Source organism: Tachysurus vachellii, chromosome 17 (assembly GCF_030014155.1).
Source record: "Tachysurus vachellii isolate PV-2020 chromosome 17, HZAU_Pvac_v1, whole genome shotgun sequence".
Lineage (NCBI taxonomy): Eukaryota > Metazoa > Chordata > Actinopteri > Siluriformes > Bagridae > Tachysurus > Tachysurus vachellii.
This window is the reverse complement of record NC_083476.1, coordinates 18,169,769-18,197,303: the sequence shown is the minus strand read 5'-3', so window position 1 is coordinate 18,197,303 and position 27,535 is coordinate 18,169,769. Positions and strand designations below refer to the sequence as shown.

The following is a 27,535-nucleotide window of genomic DNA, read 5'->3' as shown; positions in this document are numbered from 1 at the left end:
TTTAAAAATTAAAATTACATATTTAAAATGATAAATAAAGATGGGCTCAATGTAACTTTTCATTTCTGTGTGACCTACCAATTTTTTAAAAAGTCAGTGAAATCCATAACCATAAAAAAAAAAAAAAAAATTAAAATGCATACAAAAGTCAGTGTAACCAAAACAAAAATGAGGATGAAGATCCCTTCTGAGTCGGTTTCTACTCAAGGTTTCTTCCTCATATAATCTCAGGGAATTTTTCCTTGCAACCTGCTTGCTCATTAGGGAAAATTGTTAGAAATAAATAGTAACTTATTTTTTTTGTTTCTAGAAAGCTGCTTTGAGACAATGTAAATCGTTAAAAGTGCCATACAAATAAACTGAATTGAAAACAAAACTGTATAACTACAACCATGAAACTACTAATTAAGGTATCGCAATAGGATCAACATGACAAAGCTTTCCAATATGTTTTTTCCTCAACAATTTCTTTCTACTTACAGATGGTCAACTAGAAAATTTGTAAAGAACGTTTCAGAAAGGTTTCCATAACAAGTCAGTTTTAAGTAATCAGGATTTCAAATGAAGTACAGTAAAATGTGATTACTTTGTGTGTAAGGAATAAAACAATACAACATGGTATTATTAGGAAATGAATGATACGGTGATGTGATACAAAGTGGTGGATCATTAACACCCCATAGGGGTACAAAGAAGTGTTTGTTCCTCACAGAAAATGATTTGCAGATGATCCTAAATTAATATTTACTAAAAAGACACATTGTGCTTTTTTGGTGTTAAATTAAAAAGAAAACAAGACAAAAATAAAAAATTTTTTAAAAAAACGGCTTGTTACTGAGAAACCTCAACCTCACTCACCCCTCTCTGGAGGTTCCCATGGCAGAAAAAAAAAAAAAAACTTAAACAGTAAAGTCCAACACTATTTATTGCATTTTACTTATTGCCATATTAGACATTTTTCAAATAGGTAAAATACATATTAGATTATAAAAAATGAAAAAAAAAAAAAAAAAGCATAAAACAAAAAACTGTTTTAATAGCAGAAATGTACATATTTACACTTAAAAATGTTCATGTATCAAACACTTAAAAAGCTTGACAATGAAAATATAATATTAAAATATTTCAGTTGAAATTCAATACATTATTTGTCATGTATTACTGTAAACAGGTACAGTACGTTTGGGCTATAAACTATAAAAATGTATTAAACACATCAATCTCACACAAACACACACACTTTGGACAATGTTTGATTATGTATTAGAGTGTAGACAGGAATTCTTTCACCTGTAAAGAAATAGAACAATAAGCAAATGAATTGACCAGACATTAGAACATCACTGAATCATTTTTTGTTTTCCATTTCTGTCTTCAAGAAGACTAAATGTCTTATATTGTATAATTACTACGCTTGCAAATCAGCTAAAGCAAATCAGGCTAATCTCATGGTGCATTTTACCTCGTCAACCACTGCCTGCTGCTTTATTCTGTCATTCTTGAAGTCGTCGTTAACATCCAGTACCAGAATAGGGAGATCCTTCAAGTACTCAAAATCAACCCTGTGGAGGGGAAAACAGAAAGAAAGAGAAAAAAATGCAGCAAATTAGAACATGAGAAATATATGGATCATAATTGACATTGTTGTTGGATGATCATCTCCAGGGTCTCTGTAATTAATTGTTTGAGCCATGTTTTTAAATTTTTAGAACCAACTTATGGAATAATGTACTCTGTTTAAACAGTTTTTCAACAATACCACCGCAAAAAAAAAAAAAGAGAGAAGACTGAATACTAAAGGCAGAATATTTACGACTATAAATATTTAACTAGTAACTATATGGCCACCAGTTGGCATTACTGCCTTCAGGAATGGTGGTTATAGGTTTAGGTTACTTTAACCACCTTATTTTGTTTACCTAGCAAAATTTAGCTCCTTTATAGATTGTCACTTAAAGATTACACAATATTTGCATTAATATTTGCATTTCTATCACATCACAAATCTGTCACAATTCTGAGGTAAAATATCGAAAATATATTTCATTCTTAATGAAATATATTTAAACCCTTTAGTTCAACTATAATACAGAATGCGATTAGAAAAACAAACGAGAGATGAGAAAACGTAAATTTATTTTATAATGAACTCACTGAGTAGTTCTGTTATAGAGCCAACACTCATGTTTATAGTGAAGTTTCTCCAAGTACTCCAGAGGAATTCCCAGCTCTTCCTCACGAGCTCTGTATTTAAGACGCTGCATACACCTCTGCAACACGAATTACTTAAGTTAGGAATTCTGAGTGCAATTCAGTCCTTTTGGAAAGGTCTTCTTCCAGTTTAATCCACATCAACATACATATTAAACTGTGCCACAGAATTGGGTAGTGAATCAAACCTATGTGAAATTGTATTCTTGTGTGTCAGGTCATTTAAATTGTGAGAGAGAATGAGAAAAAGAGAGAAGTTTTTATGTTCGAGAACCTCAGAAAGAACCCACACGCACCTCAGGATCAGCCCGCAAATAGATTATGGCATCAAGCTCAAGGTCAGACTCAAACTGCGAGAGAAGCCAACTATGAAAGTCTTGGTAGATCGCAAACTCTGTCTCATTTAAGTCTCCAGACTCAAAGAGGTTTGAAGCAAAAACATATCTGCAAAAATAAGGACAGTTTGCTAAACATTCACATATTACATTAAAAACATATACTTGGGTTACAAATCAATTCTTTCCTTGTCAAGGTACCTGTCGCTGTAGACGGAGCGCTCGTAGAACTGGACAGGGTGCTCAGCCTGTTGTAGCTTGGCAGACGGAGGCTGAAGCTGGGCACGAACACGGCTTAGACAAGCATAGGTCTGAAAGGTGTAAGACCAACGGCTGGGCTTGTCATACAACATCTGCAGCAGGTTGCCTCCACTTTTCTGGGATGTGGTCAGCTCCTAAACAGATCAACATTTTAGGCATTTTATTACAATCTACACATCTCGCAGCATTAAAGGTTTTCCTTTTATAGTTGAGCATACGTTTACATTTACAGTACAGCATTCATCAGACGCCCTTATCCAGAGTGACGTATAGAAGTGCTTAAGTCTCTATCATACAGCCAGTGTCACACTCCCATTTGTACACAGATCTTTTATTCCCATTAAAAAAAATCACATATATAACATGAGCTCAATGTAAGAAAATCAGTCTGAGAATTTCATACCTCATACTCGTTCTCAGCAGTCTGAACATTGCACCATTTGCCAATGGGCTCAGGGATCACTTCCCATTCCTCGGATTCTCTTTCTAACAGCCGCACAAAGGTTGACTTGCCTGCGGCTATTCAAGAAATGCAGGTTAAATTAATTTATTCCAAAAATCCCATGAATATAATTTTTTAATATGGAACCACAAAACACTGAACAATGATCAGTTACAAATAATGCCATTATTTTCTAAATATTCACTAGCAAGAGAGATAAAGGTGGACAAATTTTCTTAAAACAACAGTAATAAAGTCTGGCACTATAAAGTCTTGTCTTATACTGATGAAATCAGTGGACCGAGTTTATCACATGCTCATCAAATTCTTTTTAAACCTCAAATCAGACAAGCAGGACAACAATCATGAAATCACGTTGTACTTTTTAACATCTTTTGATCCTCAAAATTGGATTTTATTCCATTCCTTTTTTAAAATAAAAAACAAAACGTTCTGTAAGTTTCTCTCATGGATCTTCATTTGATCTCCAACACAAAGATTTCAGGCTTTATTCATTTCTTATCAATTTGAACATCATTATTTTGAATTAACATTATTAATTACAGACAAATTTCCATTTAAATACAGGATCTCAGCAATCAATTAATTAATCAATCAATTAATTGACCATTTATATAAGCAGTGTTTATGAAGCAGTCCAAAGTAAAGCTCCACAATGCACTTACAACCAGTTAAATAAAGCAAAGAAAATAGAAATTTGACAATGAGACGCAATCGATTGTCGTGTATTATTAGCAATAGTGTTGTAAACAGCATTAGGATTTTTAGGTCATTCATTTTTTCCCGCGTTATTGTCTTTATTTGGCGCCAAACAAACAAGAGAAATTTTAACGTTTCAAAAACACGTTCAAGTTTCATGTAAAGAAAAAGTCATGTAAATAAAAAATAGAATTTTTTTAAATTTTATAAGTATATATGTGTATATATATATATATATATGAAGATAGATATTATTATTAGCAATTATTATTAGTATTATTACTATTATTATTATTATTGTAACTACAACAGCTTGAACTTACCAATGTTTCCTTCAATAGAAATCTTCTTAACTCTCTTTTCAAAACTGCTGTTGAAGTCAGAACCGGAGCAAATTCTCTTCGGAGGAGTCGCCATGACGGGAAATGATAGATCACTGTTATAAATGAACCATAAAATACTTTAAGAAGTAATAGAAATCCCACTGCACTGCACCAGTCTGGGGTTTGTTTAAAAAAACGCGCCAAATACTACTCGTCATACTATACTACTACACGTCATATCCGGTTGTTAGAGGAAGCTCCAACAAAGACACGTGGTTTAAATATTAAATATTGCCCAAAACACGTTTATAACAGTTCTGTTTTCTTTAATTGCACACATTCGCGTGGTTTCTGTACAGACTTTTTGAAAGTAAAAAAAAAAATGGTCGAAATGTTTTTAAATTTATTTATTTATTTATTTATTTATTTATTACAACAACAACATATCCGTTTTTTCCATAGTTTTGTTTCATTGAGACATGTAAACAAGTTTCATTTGAAACTTATAAAAAAAATGAGAAAACAAAAATCTACATCACCTATAATTTTACAGCATGTAATAATAGCAATAATACATGAACTATTATAACATTGCTGTTTCCAAGAATGTGAATCTCAAGTTACTGACATTTTAAATGGTGGATGAAAGCGAAATTACTTACCATGTGCTTACCATATGACAAGGCGAATTAATCGATCACAGATAGACTATATCACGTTACTTGATCTAAATGGTGTGACATTTAAAGTCAAAGTCAATATCAAAGTTCCTTTTATTGTCACATCACCACAGCACATGTGCCTTGGTGAGTGAAATTCTTGGGAGCGTATGTGTGGTGTGTGTGTGTGTGTGTGTGTAAACATACAGCATGTAATAAATAAATAAATAAATAAACAAACAGAGAGAGAGGTATATATATATATATAGGTATATATGTAAACATATGTACAGCATGTAATATAAATAGGTATATAATGAAAGAAGTCCAAAGAGGGGGGGCACGGTGGCTTAGTGGTTAGCACGTTCGCCTCACACCTCAAGGGTCGGGGTTCGATTCCCGCCTCCGCCTTGTGTGTGTGGAGTTTGCATGTTCTCCCCGTGCCTCGGGGGTTTCCTCCCCCGGTCCAAAGACATGCATGGTAGGTTGATTGGCATCTCTGGAAAATTGTCCCTAGTGAATGAGAGTGTGTGTGTGTGTGTGTGTGTGTGTGTGCCCGTGTGTGTGCCCTGCCTTGATGCCCGATGACGCCTGAGATAGGCACAGGCTCCCCGTGACCCGAGGAAGTTCGGATAAGTGGTAGAAGATGAATGAATGAAGTCCAAAGAGGCAACAAACACAATAAACAACGCCAGTCTCATAATCTCTCTCTCACACACACACACACACACACACACACACAAATTAATAAATGGAAATTGAATAAATAATTTGTATTTGGTTGAATTGTGTTCAGTGATTCTGGTGACTTTTTCAAGCAAACGTTTGCTACTTTCCTCTAAAGACAGTTAGCAACACTGCTATAGCTAAAAGTTAGCTAGTTAGCTAAAAGAAATGTAGTTCAACATTAGCGTAAACCGTGAAGAAATAATTTTATACACTGACTAAACGTAAAACTGAGGTCATAAACAACAACAGTTTGATTATAATTGTCGTGGTTTCTCAATTTTTAAGCAGTAATTAAATATTATTTCGTTATTTGGACCCTACGTCGCCGTTCTGACGAGTTAGATGCACTGGAAATCAGTTCCTAACAAGTCCTAACACACTTCAAACGATTCCCAACGACAAATTTTGAGCAGTAATCAAGTATAATTTCATTAATTGGACCCTTCGTTGCCGTTCTGACGAGGTGGCCGAGTGGTTAAGGCGATGGACTGCTAATCCATTGTGCTCTGCACGCGTGGGTTCGAATCCCATCCTCGTCGATGAACTTTATTTTCATTATGAAATAAATACGAACTTATATTCAAGTCCTTATATAAATATGCATTTCATTTAACCAATTTAACGTTTTCTAACAATCCAACGTTACTTTCTTTTATTTAATATTCTTACATTCCCCTTAGTTATTAGGAACATACTATCAAAAGCCTTTTGTCTAAATAAGAAAATTACCTTTTTTATGTTTTTCTTTTTTATATTTCTTTTTTCTTTTTATGATATCTTTTTTATATCCGATCTTTTACAAGAGAGTTGTTCAAATATTGTTCTAACAATATTTGGAAATCAATTTCTTACTTTCAACACAAGGTGTCAATGTTTTCTAAGGTGATGCCACACTTCCGGGTTTTGTTGCTTATGCACTGTTCTGTTTAAAAACGTTTAAAAAAGAAGTAACTAGAGACAGATATTTTCTTGTATGATTTTCTTGTACACTACTTGTAGTTTGGGTGATTTAATCAACCACCCAAACTACATTACTTTGCAAATTGAACCAGACATGACACAGAACATAGACTTAGTGGCTAGTTTAGAAAATGTACCTGAAATACAGGTGCATTTTTTTGGTGTACAATTATTGACTGTATCCCATTACTAAGCTATATGCTGGCATCCCAATTTTCCATTAATTAGACGAAAAATGTACCATCATATTTAAATCAAGTAGCTTAATTGTATTATTTTTTGATGCACAGCTAGTAAAGTAAACAGTGAAACAAAACAACATTGCTTCCAGGGCCATGGTGCTACTGCCCCTGAACCCTAAATTATCTGGGTGGTGGATAATTCTCAACGTGTGTGGTACTGGTCACAACACATCAGTGTCACGGCAGTTAAGGACTGAATAGACAAGATGAATATCCAAGGATTTGAGTACAAAAACATGTCCTCACAGGGCCATTAAGTCCATCACACAGCTTTACTTGATATGCTCAAACCTTCACACACAACCATTCCACAGCTTAGAATATGGTCCAGATGATAACATGTCATCTGAGACAATAATTTAAATGATAAATGATCTCAACCCCTTAACAAAAATAATCTTGGCCCATTTTACCCTCAGGTTGCACATTACATGGAAGAAACTGGAACTTTCGATGTAGGACTGATGACACCGTCTGTGTTTGCGGATCTTCATCTCTGCTACTTACTTGGCTGTCAGTATAAGCTAAATAACAAAAAAATAACCCAAATCTTTGATAGTTCAGGACTTTAAGTTGCAATTTTAACAATCCACACAAAATACCTAAAATATCCTACCTCTATAGAGTATCAAACTGACAGTTCACTAATTCATAACAAACTGGTAATATGTGTACATCTATCTGCCCTCTGTTGAGAGTTTAAGCTCTTTTCCATCTGAAGTATTTATTTTCCGTCCTTCAATGACTGCATCTGAGATCTTTGATCACATGAGAGAAATATCACTTTGTCTTACATGAGAGAGAATGTCACGGACCACCACTGCTGAAACACATGACTTGGTTTGAGCAGCTACCAGCTACCAAAACACATGCTGAGCTAGTACAAAAGTGAAGATTTTCTATTTACCCCATTGTTGTGTGTCGAGTTGTTCTGATTGCTTAATTCTTTTATTACTCACCTTAGCCAACTGTTATCCATCATATTTATTTAATAAAAACACTGAACATTTTTATTCCTTACTTCATTCTCTACAAAAACAAAGTTATATTTTTAAACCAGATAGATTTGTTATTATATTAACTGCATATTAACTTATTAACTTACAGGCATGTCTCATGAACCTACTGGATCCCTGGATCCCACTAATGTTCTGTATCCACAGCAAGTCTGTGATTATATTATATTTCAAACACCACATTTCACAGTTGAGGGCACTAAAACATAATATAAGACGTATATAATTTGTGCAGGAATTCAAATAGCTCTGAACCAGATCAAACAGCAGACTTCACATTCAATTTTATTACGAATTTGTGGCAAACAGTGAATCATTTTGGCAAAATACAGATTAAGTGCATGTTCACATTACAAATAGCCAATTCACAAAAGCAAACTGTACAATCCACTATGTTCTGCAATACATTGCTTTACAATAATTTGGACCAAATTTAATTATTCACTGACCAAATATGAGTAATTGCAATTGATACAAAATTCATATAATAATCAAACATTTAGTATCAAGATACATGTAACTGGGCAATATGGCCTTTCTGAATGTACATATATTATAAAATGTTGGACACAGTCAATATGATCAATTGTCTTTAATCTGAAAAACATTGGGTGTGGTAAAATGCACAGTCATAACTTTAGTACAACACAGTACTGATTTCATTAGAACTTCTAAATGTACAGCAAAATACAAATAAATTGCAACTGCACTGAGATGGAAACAGATTTCTGATGCTTTGTCTCCAAAAGTTTTCTCAAAACAGTCCACCCCTTAAACTTCTACACAATGCCAAAGTGACATAATGAGACACAGCCAGACATGTTTGGGATGCTGCTATTTTTAATAGTCATGTTGTTGTGTGCAAAATTTTCAGTCCTTTGATTTTGCAGGTTTTGTTACAGCAGGCTTGGAGTTGGTGGTCCAGCTGTAACAGTCTGTTACAGTTTTGTCACGTGGCTCAACAGCACAGCTTGTACAGTACACAATACCCAGTGCGAGCATGACTACGATAAAGACACAGAGAGGAACTAGGAGTGCTACTAACAACCAGCTTCTGTCATGTTTCTTTTTGCCATCTAGATTCTTTTCTTGACTGGAGGTGGATGGCAAAGTACTCATATGAATTTGATGTGTCAAAGGAGTGATGCTATCAGCATCCCCATTACTATTTGGTGAAAGAGTTGAAGGTAAGTGGTCTTCACCTTGTGATACTATTCTGCTTTCATCAAACCATGGGTTTATTTTATCCTTAGCGTTTGAATCAGCTGGTATATTTGATGTTGGAAGACCTTCTAACCAATCTGATGCTGGGGAATTGGTGGTTTGCTCTGTCCAGCCAGGTGAGGCAATGTACTCCTCGTCTGTAAACCAGTCAAACCCTGTGGTGATCCACTCTGTGCGTGGAGGTTCAGTAAGCCATTTCAGAGTAATACCATCAGTCACTGTGTCAGGTGTCGTTGCAGGTTCATCCCAAACATGTGTTGTCAGATGAGCTGGTTCAGCAGTTGTGTAGTGCTCAGCCATGTCATTGATAGGCAAACATGAATACTCATCCTGCTGCAACTCATAGCCTGCCTCACAACTACACTGAAACCCACCTTCATAATTTTCACATATCTGCTCACAAATGCCAGTATGTTGGCATTCATTGATATCCTCACAGTGCTCTAGATCATCAGGTATAGGGGCGAATCCTTCATGACAGAGACATGTATAGCTTCCTAGTGAGTTCTCACAGAAGTGCTCACATTTGCCTTCTTTGCATTCATCCACATCCAAACACTCACCAAACTTAGACAGCTGATACCCCTCGTTGCAGCGGCACTCGAATGTTCCTGGTGCATTAACACAAACTTGCGGACATGGATTTTGTGAGCACTCATCAATGTCAATGCAATTTAGACCATCTTGTGAGAGAAAGTACCCCTCTGGACACTTGCAGCGGTATCCCCCAGGACTGGGCTCACAGTCAAACTCACAGTCAGCACTGTGACATGGATCCAAGGGCTGGCAGCTTTGCCCATCCTCCCCTATTTTGAAATCCTCTGAGCACTCACAATAATAGTGAAAACCTGCATTCACACAGAAGTGCTCACAACCTCCATTGTCCTGCTCGCACCAGTCCTTTGAAGCGTCAGAGCAAAGAGGTGCATCCTTGGACCATCCAACACTTCCATTCTCATGTTGCATACAGAGTACTGACTGATCTCCCTTGGTGATGTCTGGACAAGGTACGGTGGCCACAGATCCAAATGGGACATGAGAGAGCAGGGTACTGTGCAGGTTGAAAGGGGTGGTGTAGAGTGCAGGTCCCTTTCCTTCACTCTGCAGAGCAGGACACATCCCTTTGTATGTGTAGTGACACAAGAAACCATCCACAGCAAGCAAGCATGAACCATCCAACCATTTAAAGTTGTTCTGATCACTGTTACTCTTGTCTGTCGTGTTGTAGGTAATAACCACACAACGAGGGGCAGCACATGCACCTGGTAATTCCTCACGTTGCCAGTTAGTGTATTCCATCTCTTGATCTCCTGTAATCCAGGTGAAGCCTCTCAGAGGACGTGTGGCTGAGCACTGTCGAGGCTGCCTCTGGAGACCGATCCAGAGCCTTAACCTGGGGCGAGGACCGTGACGGTCTGCAGCATTTAGCAGATCCTGGATCAATGCTGCCTCCTCTGGTCGCTTCACTGTAGCCAGACTGCCCCCTTTATCCTTGCAACTTTTCCAAGACTCCCGGAAAGTCTTGCGTTGGAAATGAACTGAGTAGCATCTCTCAGCGTTGCACAAACCATCTTGTTCCTGCAAGGTTTGACCCAAAATTCCCTGAGGCAGGCAAATCAATAGCACTGCAAGGAAGAGAATAGGGTATGCAGCACAGCACATCTTTCTTAGAGAATTGTCTTTCTCTGCTTCTGCATCCATCCTTTGTCCAAATGGAAACTTATTTTTTTCTGTCATCTTTTGTATTACTTTCTTTCAGCCGTAACTTAGCTTTTGCAGTTGGTCAGGAGATCCAACTCTGGTCTGCACTTTTGTCTGTCTGCAAAAGAGAGACAGTGAGGGAGGGTACGGATGTATGTTTTTGGAAGAGGGGGGCGGGTAATGAGTGAGTGAGTGTGTGAGGAGTTTGGGGGGGTTATAAGGAGGGAATTCGACCTGTGGTTTTCTCTGGTGCCGTATGGTTTTCATAAGCCTGTTTAAGGAAATAGATTGTAGCCCCACTAACAAGCCCCCCTACTCTACCTCCAACTCATCTATCATAATCACAAAATTGTCTGTGAGCCTGGACATTTTTGCTCTCATTTTGCTGCAGGATAATTATGTTTTTGTATGCATTTGAATTTTTATTTTATATTTTCTTAATTTCTTTTAAAAAGTGAGAATGTATGCACATCCATGAATGAAAATAAGTAAATTGTTATAGCTCATGCTGTATTATTAAACTTTAATATACACACATTGTGCCATCTCATTTTTCTTTTCTTTTTAATTAGTCTTTACATTTCAGCAATATAGATTAAAATGCATGAATTATTTTAAGAGTGAGTGAGAGAGAATTAAAAGTGATGGTTATCAGATTCTGCCTGGAGAAAGAAAGCAATAAAGAAGGCTCATGCTGAGTGTTAGGTATCCTTTTTGTCTTGGATCAGAAGCAAACTCGTGAACTTGAATATCATTGGGAGACACAAGTCCTTTTATTTCACATAACAAGGACAGTCTGTGTCTGTTCTTTCATTCCCAATAAAGACCACAACACTCTTCCAAAAGTCCCATCAAAAATAAATCTTTTGCTTCAAAAGACATAAACACTGACTTACTGTTAAAACTCTCTAGCAAATGTTTCCATGTCTGTACAGTGGGGAATTTCTTCCACATCCTTTCTTTCACCAGTTTTTAGGTTTAATTGTGTGAACCGTACTTGACTTGGTTTCACATTTCATATTTTTATGAACAACTATTATATCACATTTACACTAGATGAGATGATTAGAAATAAAATGCTCCATCAATAGGAGATTAAACTACAAACAATTTTTGAGAAGCTATTATGCAGATGCAGTTTAGAAATTGTAGTGGTGCCAGTGGTCAGCAGTAGAAACTGTCTAGCAGCCAGACAAAGCAATGACTGCTTTTGTTCTCAAACTTTTTCCCTGTCTGTAATTCAAATCAACCCTCAGTTACTTTTTCTCCAAGGCTTGAGTTGAATTTAAGTCGCTCTGTCTTGAGTCAGTGTGTACCTTTGTAAAATTCCTCCAGAACTACCTAGTCTTCCTCCAATTTAAACAAATCATTCTTGGCTTCTTTGTTTTCCCTGGATGCCCTTAATCTAATGTGGTCTTGTACAACATATTTAATAAAAAAAAAAGCCACGTTTACACATAAACAAATTTAAAGACAATTGCGAGCTCTATAAATTTAAGTCATAGAAGATAAAAAGCGACAAACTGTATAGTAACTTTTAATTTTGTGTACATAACCCTTCAGAGATGCTGATCTTCCTGAGGCATTTTTTGTTCCAACAGCCCATATGCTGAAGCACGCTTAGTACAGACACATCTGGTCTTTATCCCACACTGCCTGTTTAGATTTGCATCTTTCCCTGAAATAGATGAAGGTTTCCAAAGTGTAAAAGACCCGAAGCTGTCATAACTGTGCTTGTGTTTCATATGATGGAACCTTTTTTTTTGTGCACCGTCAGTTTCCATGAGAGTCCTCTGAATATTTTTTTTTCCAGATCACTCTCATTTGAAGAAGATTTTTTTCTTTAATTCTTTAAAGATCTGGCAACATTTACATGGTCTGATGACATACAGAATTTAATTGAATGCCTCTTTCATTGAACACAGTTTGTCATTGTGTATGCATCCACAAAGAGTATTGTTTGCTAATTTAGACCTATTTATTCTGTAATATCCTGCAGAAAAATCTAATTTCAGATTGACCTTACTTTTCGGCTGTGATTTGCAAAGGCCTACTTCCTGTTCTTCGCCTGTAGACTGTGAAGATTTTATCCTGTAGATACTTCCTTTGCAGAAACTACACTCTAAAGTCCCATGAGTTTTCTAATAGGTTTTGTCAAAGTCTATAGTGATCCTCAATAGAGGTCATTAACAAAAAGTCCATTGTAATTTATTGTTTACAGTCTGTTTTTAAAGGTCTTATTCACGTCAGTTCACATGCTAAGCTCATAAAATCACAGGTGGGAGCATGTTGATACAAGTGCAGGTCTCTATAATAAGGACTGACAATAACATCAGAAATCCCTGGCAGGCTCCTTGATCAATTGTTTCTACTTCTTTTCCATTTGAATTGACACAATCGTCTTATTACTAATAAAAAAGCGTTCTTAAAAGAAAATATTTCTTAAAAGAAAGAAAAAACACAATTCTGCCATGTTTCATTGCTGTTCTGTGTTTTTTTTGTTTGTTTGTTATGGAATTCTAAACAGAATTGGTATAGATAGATAGATAGATAGATAGATAAATAGATAGATAGATAGATAGATAGATAGATAGATAGATAGATAGATAGATAGATAGATAAATAGATAGATAGATAGATAGATAGATAGATAGATAGATAGATAGATAGATAGATAGATAGATAGGTGTGTGTGGGTGTGAGAGAGAGATAGTGTGTTATGAATGAGTTGTTTTTCATAGCACATTTTGTGACCTAAATCATATAAAATGGCATTTTAGCACCTGAGAGGTTTCAAACCTGTTGGTATTCTTTAAAATATTTTGCAGTGTTAACAAGCTTGCTGTTTTAAAAGTTTGCCTCCTGCAGAGCAGCCTGACATGACCGTCCTTTTAACATACACATAATCAGTGTACTATGGCCTTAGGGAATTTCCTGATGAGGAATGCTGGGAAACTGTTGCTCAATTTAAAAAGATGGGGGGGGGGGGGGGCGCAATCAACATCCTGTTTCTCTCTTTGTCTTTCTTAACTCCCCTACACCCCTACACTTTCAGAGTTCGGTATGCCCTCTACAGCTGTCTGCAATAGCTTGGACTTAATGGGGCACCCACTAACCCTCTGACCTCTTAACTTCACACATGCTTAACTCCTCTGGATATACGGTCTTATTTAACGTATTTAACCAATGACTGTGTTTAAAATGGATTATTTTGGGATCTGGGGACATGAACCAGATATCTGCTGTTTGGATAATTAGTGCAGATGTGTTTGAATGAGGAAATCGAATGCCGAGTCGAGTGCATACAAAATGCACCAACATTGCAAAGATATTTTTCAGACATTTAATTTAATTTAATTTTTTGTGATCTACAAAACCTCTGATTTTTAGGCCATGTATGGAAGTCTAGGATGACCTTTACTTCATTTTTCATTGTCTCAGCCATCTAGTCACCGGTGATGTGTGCAGCATATGTTGCCTCCATTGCCACCTGATCGCTATAGCATCTGCACTTTTTCTCTCTATGGACAAACTTTCTTTGGATGTGGAAGCCTTCAAACATACCTGTAACTTCTCTTTGATACTCCAGAGGCATATTTGGATATAAAGTGTTGGATAGAAAAGACTAAACAGCAACTGAGATATGGTAGCTCTCTACAGGAATCGTGACCTTCTAGAGATTTAGACTGTACTCCAGAATGAATTACGATTAAACCAAATATCTTAGAAAATGAAGCCTGGGCTATGTTGTGAGGATAAAGGTTTAAAGATTTTGATAAAGGTCTTATTATTTCACTAAAGAAGGCATTTTTGGAAGTATTTGAAAAGAGAAGGGGAGTGTCAAATGTTTACATCTGTGATATGTAACTGCAGACATTGTGTAGTCTAGATTTACTGATATTTTGTTCTTATGTCTAGTTCCATAGTGAGTGTAAGAAATACTGCGCTACCATATTCTGCTCCTCATTATGAAATTTTACATATATTTGGATCATATATCGGGAGCTGTCAGGATCAGCAGCAGTTCAGTGGTCTACCTGAAATGCAGAGAATTGCCTGTGGCTGTTGTACGTGACACAGATCATTTCAGGTAACATATGTATTTCAGAATTTACGTTTAAACTTAACCTCTGTCTAAGATCAAGTCTTTTCCATCTCACCTCACCTTGTCTACATTCACGGTGTCTGCCTTCTAAAGTGATTATGGACCGTGCAAAAACAAAGTGTCAGGTTAAAGTCCTATTGGCTGTATATGTGTAGACTTAATGGATCCAATGGTTTGTTTATTGATTCTTAGTGCCAAGGCATGTCTTTCCCTGTGGTGGCCTCGGCACTGGAAGCATCAACCACCTAGGATTCATTAGACATACTGAAGCTATTATCCAAGGCCATGTGCCCCACTGATTCAACCATGCAAAATTCTCAAAGTTTCTGTCCTCTCCAAAGTGTTTTCTATTACTTGCAGGCCTTGAGCAATGCCTGCTATTGCCCAGCTGGTTTTATGAATGGATTGTTCTATTTAGAGCTTACTACATCAAGGCCATCTGAATGGCACAGAAATGTCTATAGATGTTGGATGTCGGACTTCTTTGTTTTAAATTTATATTGTGGAATATCTAGCTTAAGAATTAACATCTCAAAGAGGAAATGTATGCATGTTTCAATTTTATGCAAATTAGGTTTTAACCCATAAAGCGCCTGGACCAATACTATTGTACTTATTGGTCCAAAGTTTTGGTTAGATGATTTAATCTTATATATCCTTACAAAGTAAAACAAAGCTTCTACTGGTGCCTTTGGTGAGTGTACCTCTTTTTTAGTATATAAAAGGTGAAGAACATTTATATATTATTATTAATTATTATATTTATTGAATAGATCAAAAATAACACTTGTTAGGTTATCCTATTTCTCAAATTATCTCAAGTACTGACACATTATTTAGGAATTAAGTTAGAGGTTTGTTCTTGAGATAAGTTAAGGATACTTGGTTAAAGCAGCATGGGTAAATTCAGCGTAAATTCAGAAAGAACATGAGATTTAGACATAAGAGAAACATAGTGTCCAGCTTAATAGCCGCAGAACATTTCTCAAATTTGTTTGGCTCATTGAAAGAACAGGAATTAAAAAAAAAGTACAGACTTAATGGACGAGCCTAGAAGAAAGCAATACGAATTACTGAGGACCATGTTTCCAAAAATAAATTCATTCATAGACAGGAAATCGTGACTATGCAATAATTACACTGGAAAACTCCCCTTGTCATCAAAGAGACAAGACCCTTTCCTTAATAAATTGTTCTTTAATCCCTTGAGATTTTCTTTGCTTACAAATACAACTCGAGCATGCTCTCTTACCAAACATCAAGCATAAATTGTCTGAGCCTGCCGAAGTCCAAATAACAGCTTAACTTATTAAACCTCACCAACCGTTTCCAGTCATATAAATGAGGTTAGGGCCACTGGGTTTATAAAAGGGACGATTAAAGGGACATCTGGCAGGAACGTGAACAAATGTTGTGTTACCTCCGAGAGCAATCAGTGATAAATTCCAAAATGGAGATTCCAGGTCTAATACCTTAGTAATCGTTTTGGTAATAAAATAAAACCCAGTAGACAGCAACTTGTAGGAAAAACAGAGCTTACTGGAAGGCAGGGGGGGTGGTGGTGAAGATTTGAATGGAAATTGGTTTAAAAGATGATCTGACGTTTCTTATTTCAGAGGCTGAAGATAGTAAAGGGGTCTTCTGGAATGGACATCTTTTTTGGAGGATACAGTCATGATATAAGCATTTTAATAGACTGAAGTTGCACTTGCTTCACTTTTTCCATCATTCCTGCTTTTCCTAACTTGATCAAGGACAGCTGGATTTTCTTAACCAGCTTCTGACCCATCTAAAGCTCTTCATCTTCAAAAAGAAAATTATGTTCTCCCAATGGATTTGTCCTCTCACACTTGACCACCATTTCATTGCTTCATCTTGCTCATCATTCCTACATTTTGCTTGTTCAGTCTATGACCCTGAGTGAGCACTTGGTGTGAATTACAATGTCACCAGACAACAATATTCTTAGTGTCCTATCTTTGTCCTATTGTGTTGAGTACAAACACAGAACAACAATAAACCCAGAGCAGCTACCACTGGTGACTATGTTATTCACAGGAGCCAGTGGAGAACTGTGTATCTACAGAACACGGTGAAACAATGATGAAAAGTTTCAGGAGGAAAAATACAAAGAAGTTTAAAGCTTTTGAATAAAATCATAATAATCACATAGATGTCATATTGCATACTGTCGATGCCTACTTCTGCTAAGACAAATCTGCAGAGATATTTTGAAAAAATCATAACGTTCATGTTTAAATTATTTGGGGAAAGAATGGTAAAGAAAATAGTTTGAATCGTATCAATTTAGCATCTGCTGGATGACTGTATGCTGAACGCTGTATGTTCTTGACACTATGCCTATTATGTGCTGACTTTAAAAGTTCACTGGGAATCTTGTAGCACAAGTAAAATGTGATTGTCTCTTGATTTATTTACATATAATATATTCCTTAGTCAGATATCAGCAACAGATATTGCAACATTATTTTATCCTTAAAAGTTTTCCATACGCAATTTTGCCATATGGCTTTTCCCTTTGCTAGAATCTTCCACGCTGTGCAGCTTGCTATTCAGGATCCCCTTGTGTTATAAAGGTCATCGTGGGACATGCAGGGGGCAGCAGCTTTGTTTGGACCACAGTAAGAACCCACGGACAGGTCCATGCATCCTGCCTCTTCACTCATGGCATTGAGACACGCTGCGTTTGGATTTCCACTGGGCCCCATGAGGATGCAGGAATGAAAGTTTCCTGGAACCAAAGCCTACATCAGCAGCTTTACCCAGCCAAAGAGCCTGAGCTGTAAATGTAATGCATAGAGATCAACTAAATCATGCAGGACGTTTGCAGACACGTGGGAGAATGGCAGAATTATATTGTTTGTTATTCATGGTTTGATCTACATAAGAAGTTTTGATGAGCACTTTCCAGATTGTCCCACTGGCTATCAAAGGTTGCTGGAATGTGTGCAGCTACTGAACACGTGCATGAGGACTGAAATCAATTCTCTAACATCAACATAGAATTCTACAGAATTAAATACCTGGCACAAGAAGCAATGTGGAAGAGCCTTTGTCCTCTGAAACACAGCTGTGCCTTGTAAAGGAAAGGAAATATCTATTTATGCTTGCAAAAATATTTGTAAAACTATTAAGTTACAGTTAATACTAAAGAAAGCAGTACAATGATCTGAACCATTTTAGCTGTTTCAGGAATGGATGGAATTTATATACTTTAAGGAATGAATTGTTAGCATGTGCATGGGTATGAGAGAATGTGTGAAAGACACAGACAGACAGGTTAATTGCAGTCATTTGTTAATTCAAATCATGTTTATTTGCTTCTGTCTGTGGTTAATTCTAGACAGTTCAATAATTTCCTGCAGCAAAATGACAACTGATGTCTGTTATTTACAACAAAGGTTTAAAAAAGTAACATGCCTGGTCTGATGCAGCCATTTGATTAAAAACATAGTGTAAATATATGATAATTCTGTTGTTTTTGCTGATATTACAGCGTGCAGGTAACTTGAGCTGTGTGCACGATAGCCAGCAGCACAAAATGGAATTTCAGCTGTGAAGCACATTAACATCTGGTCTCAATTGAAAGTACATCTACTGTGATATAGTATGTGTGCCTATACTGACTTTATACAATTCTACTGGAAACACTGTAAAATATGACACATCACACTGCAGATCTCATAAAATATGACAGATGGAAAATCAGTGATTAAAAAACACTTGCAGTCTGTGGGCTTCTGCACCACTGTGGGGCCCAAAATGGTACAGCGTTAAATATTTAAAAACAAAGAAAGAGTCATAAGCCCAAGGAGGAATGAATTGCCAATCATGGATTATGCAAAAAGCTAAAAAAGGAAAAACCAGAGAATCTATAGGCTAATCCCCTCTTCAGGTTTTCTTAATTTAAAAGAAATATATCTGATTCCTCTAGAAGTATCTGATCTCAAGAAGCTTTTTCTAGCTATTATTCTCATTGACCTGCTCCTTCTGAGGTCAGGAATATGATCTACACTAAACTGCAGCATTACTGGAATCATTTGCTCCAAATAAGCATGCACTATTGTATAAAATTATTATTTGCTATAATATAAATTCTCCATACATTCTCCAGAGCTTTTGGAGAATCTGTTTAACTTTCACTCTGTGCAGCTACTTTTAAAGATCTTTAAGAACTCTCAACAAAAAGGACAGACGTAATTGTTGACTAGTATGTGCAAGGTGATGGATATAATAATACAAGTGAGCACTATAATGGCTAAAATAAATTAGGATAGTATAAATAACCATTTTAACATTTGAACCGTACTATAAAGCTGTTTTCTGTATTGAAGACAGCTATCTACATGTTCAAACCTTAAAATATCATGGAGCTTGCAATATTTGGTATGGTGAAGGCAAAATACTGTTTTTCTCGCTAGGTGCACTAATTAGGGATTTTTATGGTTTTTTTAAGTCCCCATATGCTCAGGCTTAAAATGTCATTTGGGTTATTCGTGAAGGGTTCCAAAATTTCTGAAGTCTACTGTATCCACAACAAATATTAAATGTTTTTGTGAACTGGATACATGTTTGATTTATGGGCAGACCGAGTGACTGTGTACAGCAGTGTGTTAGTGAGTGATTCAAGGAGGAGGAGAAGGAGGAGGAGGAGGAAGAGCACCACAGCTCACAGAGGCAAAGAAGTGGTGGTCTATGTGGCTTCTGTTGAGTCACATATCACAGACACAACCAGATGATCTGGTGAAGAGAAAAATAAATCATTTGAAAAAAATTAACATGTGACCTCAGCAAACTAACAAAAATCATTTAGTGCAATCAAGTGGAAAAAAAATTTGACTGACAGACATTGACAGGAAAGTTCTGAGAAAAGCGAAGATAACGTAGGCTCCGTCAGTGTATAGCTAAGATTGAGAAGATTGAGCTGAGAGTATTAGAGTCAGTTCCCAGTAAGGTTTTCAAATGACTGGCACACTTTCATAATTACATGGTAAAATGCACTGCGCAAACCCACAACACAAATAAGCAAATGGGGAAATGAAAATGAAATGAGTGGTACATCTTAAACACACAGTTTGAGAGAAAATTGGAAATGGTGAATGATTTTCCAAACCATGGTAAAAACACTTCTCAAGAAAAGACAAACATGATAATCATTGCTTTAAACCATTTCAAGATGGTACATTCAACAACCTAAAGGAAAATGAATGTTATTTAGAAATGCAATTCCAGTAGAAAGATTTCATCCAGCCAGCAATTTTGGACTTTTTGTCAACCTCCAATTAGGATCTGTGTACGTACCCACGCCAAACAGATATAGAGCAATGAAAATGGTAGCAGATGGGCTGGTGTCTTATACTAATGCAAGCTTGAACTAGAGGGACATCTGTAATTCACTCACACAAGCAAATTAATGAAATCACATTATGGAACTTGACTATATTTTTTCAATAAATCTCATTCAATCATATGGAGTAATAATCCCCCACCCACCCGACACACCCCCACACATACACAAACAACTATTAGTGCTGCCAATCCACGTTCAGACCTGTTTACTGCAGGTAGGAGGAACCCACACAAACATCTCCAGTCATGCTGAAGATATTGGATATCAAGTTTCAGGGTCTAGAAATTGGAGCTGAAAGGCACCAACATAAACTGTAGCAACACCTGGAGGACAAACCTGGATATAAAGTAATGAAAGCCAAAAAATGGAAATTGACTTTTAAACTATGGCTGTAATATGGCATTCCATAGTTCAAGATAAAACAATGCAAACTAATAATTATAATACTCACTCACTCACTCATTTTCTACCGCTTATCCGAACTACCTCGGGTCACGGGGAGCCTGTGCCTATCTCAGGCGTCATCGGGCATCAAGGCAGGATACACCCTGGAAGGAGTGCAAACCCATCGCAGGGCGCACACAAACACTCATTCACTCACGCACTCACACATTACGGACAATTTTCCAGAGATGCCAATCAACCTACCATGCATGTCTTTGGACAGGGGGAGGAAACCGGAGTATCCGGAGGAAACCCCCGAGGCACGGGGAGAACATGCAAACTCCACACACACAAGGTGGAGGCGGAAATAGAACCCCCAACCCTGGAGGTGTGAGGCGAATGTGCTAAACACTAAGCCACCGTGCCCCCAATAATTATAATATTATAATAATAAAAATATAAGCCTTTATTTCGTCCCATATACATTATAGCACAGTGAAATTATTTCTTTGCATATATCAACTTTGGAAGTTGGGGTCAGGGCGCAGGGTCAGCCATGATACAGAGAGAGTTAAAAGCCCTCAAGGGCCCAACAGTGGCAGCTTGGCCGAGGTAAAGCTTGAACCCCGATCCTCAGATCCACAATTATCATAAATTATCTGGTTACTACACAATCTTACCTAATGTTCACTGTTTCTAGTTTTCTCTTTAATTGTTAGCATTTCTTTATTAGTATATTGTATGGAAAAACTGGAACTACGATTCAATTCGATTAAAATTTATTTGTAGAGCGCTTTTAACAATAGACATTGTTTCAAAGCACCTTTACAGAACATAAGAAACATAATACAAAATATTTCATATCATGCAAAGACAAATATAATACAAAAATTCAAGATTAATATTAGACTTATATTTAAATGTGTTTGAATTTATCCCCAATGATCAAGTCTGAGGTGACTTAGATGACTCTGGTGAGGAAAAACTCCCTTGAAAGAGGAAGAAACCTTGAGAGGAACCAGACTCAAAAGGGATCCTCATCCTCATTTGGGTGACACTGGATGGTGTGATTATAAATATACAATCTGACAATTGTGTATTGATTAGTAGGTTGTTGTCCTCAAAGACCACATGTAGTTGGCATACAACTGCTTGAGTGGGTGCTGTGCAGGAGAATTCACTCTCACTCACTCACTCATTTTCTACCGCTTATCCGAACTACCTCGGGTCCTCGGGTCATTGTCCATGCCAAACCGCACCTGTACTATGTGATGACAATAAAGTTCCGTCTAACTATCTATCATCTGTCTATCTATCTATCTATCTATCTATCTATCTATCTATCTATCTATCTATCTGTCTGTCTATCACTATGCACCAACGCACCAAGACAAATTCCTGTACATCTAGACCCTACAGTTACCTGGCAATAAACCGGATTCTGATTCTGATTCTGAAAAAAGAATGCATAACCTAAATGGACATAAATAAAAGTTTTATTTAGGTTGGGGTTTGAAATTGTCTTTGTACAAGAATAAATAGAAGGAAGACTGCAGTCTGTCATGAAATACTGAGTGTCTGAAAAGTAATCACAAAATGTACAAAAATATTTTATACTGAGATATTCATTACCATGGATCTGTATTACATGTATTTTATATAGGATGTTTTCTCTCAAACAAACAACTGGTGCAAGGAAAGAGCGCCAAAATTAGCCACGCCCACTTGCGCGCCAAATATGTGACGTAACAAACACCGAGCTCTGATAAATTTCATATCAAACATAGCTTGCACTACTCTTTAACTAGTGAAGTCTTTTCCATTACTCTTTCAATGTCGCCGCCTCTTTTTTTTAAGCCTTATATAACGTAAGGATCATAAGAAAAACATGTGATTGTGAATTTTTATTTATTTTTTTTTCTCCAAGGACTTTTATTTTGCAACGCTCTGCGTTGACACAGCGTAGTGTAGCATAGCATAGCACAGCACGGCACAGGCGGCATGGCAGCAGACAACACGATGTCTAATGGACAAGAAGCGGCTTCCCTGAACGGAGAGCCTGCGTTTAAACGATCTCGGGAAAGTGGAAGCACGGAATCGCTACCGATTCCACGGGAGCCTCGGAATAAAGTGACGGTCGTGCTCGGGGCTCAGTGGGGAGATGAAGGGAAGGGAAAAGTGGTTGATCTGTTGGCTATGGACGCCGATATTGTCTGCAGATGCCAGGTACAGAACAACTTACTTTCCTAAATCTTCAGCGTGTCAGTTTTTATTATTTTTGCATGTGTGTACATACACCAGAGAGACGTTTGCATAAGAAGTGTCTTGCTTGTGTGCTTTTTAATCAAAAACAGCATCATCAGCACTATTGTTGTTCTTAGCTAGCTTGTTACTAGCTAGCTAGCTAGCTAACACTCGGTTGCTAAGTTACTTCCTGTTTCCTAATATTCTCTTATAGCAAAGCTACCTAGCAACATCCGTTTATTAAACCTGGAACTGTACAACTTTTAATAACGCCTTGTCAAAAATATATTTTATTTTAAGAACAAATTTCAGGATGGAATTAAAATTTTTAGTCTTCTGTCCTTGAGACAAAAACTGTGGGCCGAACAGTTCAGCGCATGGAGTTATTTAGGGCCTCGTTGATGCTTTGATGCCATTAACTCCGTTATGTTTGTGTCAAACAGGGAGGAAACAACGCGGGACACACGGTTGTGGTGGACAAAGTGGAGTACGACTTCCACCTCTTACCCAGCGGCGTACTCAACAAAAAGGCCACGTCTTTCATCGGTGCGTTTCACTTGACCTTCTCCCTATTAGAATGAAGTTTATCTGTTGCCCCCTGCTGCCAAAATCACACAGCACGTTTTCCTGTTTAACTCTCATTATCTGCAGTCTGCGCATGCGCGGTAAAACTACCTAGTGTGTTTATTTTCATTATTAACAAAGACCTCAAACAACCCACATAGCCCAAGGTGGCACCTGTGATCACTAGTTAACAAAACTCCTCCCAAGTCTATTTGAGCTTATTTATTTATAAATAAATAGGTGGATGATGATAGCTGTATTCAAATGGTTTACACGTTTGTTTATTAAATGGAAATGAAGTAAAACAAAACCACGTTCCTGTACAGAAAAGAGGAAGGTGTGAACAGTAAAGGTGCTGTTAACTCCGGTTACTGAGTTCAACTCAGACCAAAATCAATCTTTTTGGTTTGTTTGCTTACTCGTTTAGTTTTCTCACGACACACAACATTCTTTGGAACTTTTGTTGGAATGTTATTACTATTACTTCACTACGTTGGTGATCATTTTAATTAATTTGTGTAGATTGTGCAACAATTCCCCAATATTCCCTGTCTTTCAGGAAATGGAGTTGTGATTCATCTCCCTGGACTGTTTGAGGAGGCGGTGAAAAATTCTCAGAAAGGCCCAGGTGAGAGAAGGAGTCTGTTTAAGGGGGAATGAATTTCTCCAGCACCTCATAGTTAAATGAGGTGATGTCTCCATAAATCTAGTGTCTCCACATTTGCTTTACTCATTTTGTAGTTTATATTTGAGAGACTTAATTTTGTGTTAATTTCTTTTAATTCAGGGCTACAGGGCTGGCAAGAGAGGCTGAAGATTTCTGATCGTGCTCATATTGGTAGGATCATTTGTTACTATATGTATATTGCATGACCTTTATTTTTATATATAAAATATATATATATGTGTGTGTGTGTGTGTTTGTGTACTGTATGTATGTAATCCTATTTCTGTATTTTCATTTTCCAGTGTTTAACTTCCATCAGGCTGTCGATGGTTTACAGGAGCAAGAAAGACAACAGCAGGCAGGGAAGAAGTAGGTTTTATTTTTTTATTGCCGTTTCTAAGTTTGTAGAAACCGTTTTTCTTAATTCTTAATATTATTACTTTATCATGTAGCTTGGGGACAACCAAAAAGGGCATTGGTCCAGCATATTCCTCCAAGGCAGCACGTAATGGTCTGAGAGTGTGTGACTTGGTTGCGGACTTCTCGGTTTTTTCTGAAAAGTGAGTTTTAAATGGCATTTTAAAATTAATATATGTAAATTTCCAATAAAACGGAGGCAACATTTGCTAAATTACAAACTTTACTCGGCAGATACCGTGTCCTGGCTAAACATTTTCAGTCTATGTACCCTAACCACAACATTGACGTTGAGGGTGAGCTGGAGCAGCTGAAGGTAATGAAATTTTAAAAAGAATAAGACGTGTGTGTGTGAAGCTGTATATTGTGCCTTTAGAACTATTATGGTCGGCCTTTGCTTTATTCCACCTTGTGCTTTTCCTCTCTCTGTAGGTTTATGCAGATAAGTTGCGACCTCTTGTCACAGATGGTGTGTACTTCATGCATAAAGCTCTTACTGGACCAAGCAAGAAGATTCTGGTTGAGGGTGCTAACGCAGCTCTCTTGGATATTGACTTTGGTATGGATTGTGTTGTTTTTTTATTGGAATATCCTAATTTCTCTCAACATTTATAAAATTAGTGTGTTCTTTGTATAATCAGTTTTGCATGATGGATAAATTTTTGCCATCCACAGGAACCTATCCTTTTGTGACATCATCTAATTGCACAGTTGGAGGTGTGTGCACAGGTCTTGGTGTTCCTCCATCCCACATTGGCCGTGTGTATGGTGTGGTTAAGGCTTACACCACCCGCGTTGGTGTTGGAGCATTTCCTACTGAGCAGGACAATGTGAGTGCTGTCTGTATCAGCTCGTGTTAACACAGAGTATATGTAGGATATTTTTCCTGAATTGTCCGTTCTTCTTCTGGTTGTTATGTAGGAGGTTGGTGAGCTGCTGCAGTCAAGAGGAAGGGAATTTGGAGTTACTACTGGCAGACGGCGACGCTGCGGGTGGCTGGACCTTGTTTTAGTTCGTTATGCCCACATGGTCAATGGCTTCTCAGCGTAAGTATCTTTACTCACTGTCTTCCTATGGGGCTTCATTTATATCTAAGGTTTAAAGAATCACGTGTTCGTTTGCCCTTTTTAATTTTTTTTCTAGTTTGGCTCTGACCAAGTTGGACATTCTTGATACTTTGTCTGAGATCAAAGTTGGTGTGGCTTACACAGTTGACGGCAAGCCATTGGACAGTTTTCCTGGTGAGTTATTCTTCACAGCTTTGGGAAGGAATTTGTTCTGTATTTTCTCTGTGTAAAAGACTTTCTATAATTTTTTTTAATTGTAGCTAATATGGATGTCCTGACAAAAGTCGCGGTGACCTATGAGACGTTACCCGGGTGGTGCTGTAGCACAGAGGGAGCACGCACCTTTGATGACTTGCCACCTCAGGCACAGGGATACATTCGCTTTATTGAGAATTTCCTACATGTGCCAGGTAAGAAGCTCTGTGTCTCATGCTTGGCATAAACACTTTAATTTACAGAACCCAGTTGTACTCAAACCATATTGCGGTATATTGCAGGTGTGTGTTTTTTTTGTTAGGGTATTTGTAGGTACTTGCAAGTTTCAGATGTTTTGAGTTTTTGAGGCCTTTTGTATCTGTCTATATCTGCATCTTCCTGTATTCTGTTCTTTTTTTGTTTGTTTGTTTATTACATTTTTGATAATTTTATTAATTCTTTTAAATTCTCTTTTCCAGTAAAATGGGTTGGAGTTGGAAAATCCAGGGAGTGCATGATAAAGCTGCTTTAAGATGCACATTACAGGACAGTACCTGAAACCCATCACATCACATACGTCTTCCAGAAACATAACATTTCCAGGACTAGAAATATTACATTACATATTGGATTAGTGCTGGACTAAAGATGAACCTGGGTTTAGAACCCTGAATGTCTGAATTAAAGTGAGCACCAGCGTAACAAAAGTTCAGGACCACAGATATAAATATAGAAATAAGGGATTGCACAATGTTGCAGATATATATAAAAAAAAATCATTTAGAAAACGACTCAGGGTTCATGTGTATGAAACATCAGAATAAGAGTTCTATTCTTGCATATGTTGCTTTCATTAAGTTCAATTTCTGGACCAGTATTCTTGTCGCAAAGCTTGATGCATATTGGTTTTGAGGTCATACACTCCCACTTTAGCACTGCACTAAAATGAGCTTTGTGTAAATGCACCGTTCGGACCTCTGTACTGTTCTGTAATTACTGATTACAGGTTCAAATCAATTTTTTTTTTTTTGAGATCATGCTCATCTGATGACATTGTCCATTATATACAAAGCTCAGTTTAACATTATAATAAAAATCAAGGCTTTATTTTGATTTGCTGCATTTTAGGAAAAAAAAATACTATTTTTTCATCCGAGTTTAAAACAGGCTTTTAAAATCTATTGTAAAGTGTAGCCAAACTTTTTATGTAATCATGTGTATGGGGTTTAATCTATGACCATGTGATTTAAAACATTGTTTTTATTTGTACATTAAAATAGTTTTGGGTGACTGGTTTTGGATTACTTTAAAAAAAAAGGTTTCCTTCAGAGCTGTTTAATAAAAAATAGATTTACACGTAAGCTGCTTTTTATTTTTATTTTTTCTTCAGTTTTGTAAATGTATGCCCAGCACACAATTTTAACACTTGTGTGGAAGTGTGTATTTTGTGTGTCAAGTTTGCTGCTGCTTTAGAACAATAAAGTGTTCTGAATAACTTGTCTAATTTGTCTTTGTAGTTTGCCCTTCTTTCTCTTTGGTTTATGCAAAAAGACTTGAGCTCTCCATATTTTGCAGCTTCACAACCTATAACTTTAAGAAATCTTAGAAATAACTGAATGGTGAGTGAAAGTAATGTCGTGATGTCAGTACAAATGTTTGTTCCTGGATGTCTGTCTTTATTACGAATAATTACATAAA

At 37.0% G+C, this 27,535-nt stretch overlaps 3 protein-coding genes and 1 non-coding gene across 4 annotated transcripts; 2 read left to right on the top strand and 2 right to left on the bottom strand.

Moving 5' to 3' along the window:
- Positions 1–1,115: 1,115 nt before the first annotated feature.
- zgc:110540 (deoxynucleoside kinase) lies at positions 1,116–5,096 on the bottom strand. The gene is made up of 8 exons (XM_060890810.1): positions 4,955–5,096; positions 4,293–4,405; positions 3,211–3,326; positions 2,748–2,941; positions 2,508–2,655; positions 2,155–2,270; positions 1,463–1,562; positions 1,116–1,290 (listed from the first exon to the last, which is right to left on the bottom strand). Exons 1-8 carry the CDS (start codon positions 4,966–4,968, stop codon positions 1,264–1,266), a joined length of 828 nt encoding a protein of 275 aa, XP_060746793.1. The 5' UTR covers positions 4,969–5,096; the 3' UTR covers positions 1,116–1,263.
- Positions 5,097–6,137: 1,041 nt separating this feature from the next.
- On the top strand, positions 6,138–6,219 carry trnas-gcu (transfer RNA serine (anticodon GCU)). The gene has a single exon. It is a non-coding gene; the product is annotated as a tRNA-Ser (tRNA).
- Positions 6,220–8,167: 1,948 nt separating this feature from the next.
- Positions 8,168–11,042, bottom strand: cd248b (CD248 molecule, endosialin b). Its single transcript, XM_060891494.1, has one exon. The coding sequence runs from the start codon at positions 10,857–10,859 to the stop codon at positions 8,769–8,771; it is 2,091 nt and encodes a 696-aa protein (XP_060747477.1). The 5' UTR covers positions 10,860–11,042; the 3' UTR covers positions 8,168–8,768.
- Positions 11,043–22,560: 11,518 nt separating this feature from the next.
- adssl (adenylosuccinate synthase, like) lies at positions 22,561–27,341 on the top strand. The gene is made up of 13 exons (XM_060891071.1): positions 22,561–22,909; positions 23,371–23,473; positions 24,051–24,119; positions 24,279–24,329; positions 24,461–24,527; positions 24,611–24,718; positions 24,810–24,891; positions 25,008–25,134; positions 25,251–25,405; positions 25,497–25,621; positions 25,719–25,816; positions 25,903–26,052; positions 26,317–27,341. Exons 1-13 carry the CDS (start codon positions 22,685–22,687, stop codon positions 26,367–26,369), a joined length of 1,413 nt encoding a protein of 470 aa, XP_060747054.1. The 5' UTR covers positions 22,561–22,684; the 3' UTR covers positions 26,370–27,341.
- The last annotated feature ends 194 nt before the right edge of the window (positions 27,342–27,535 follow it).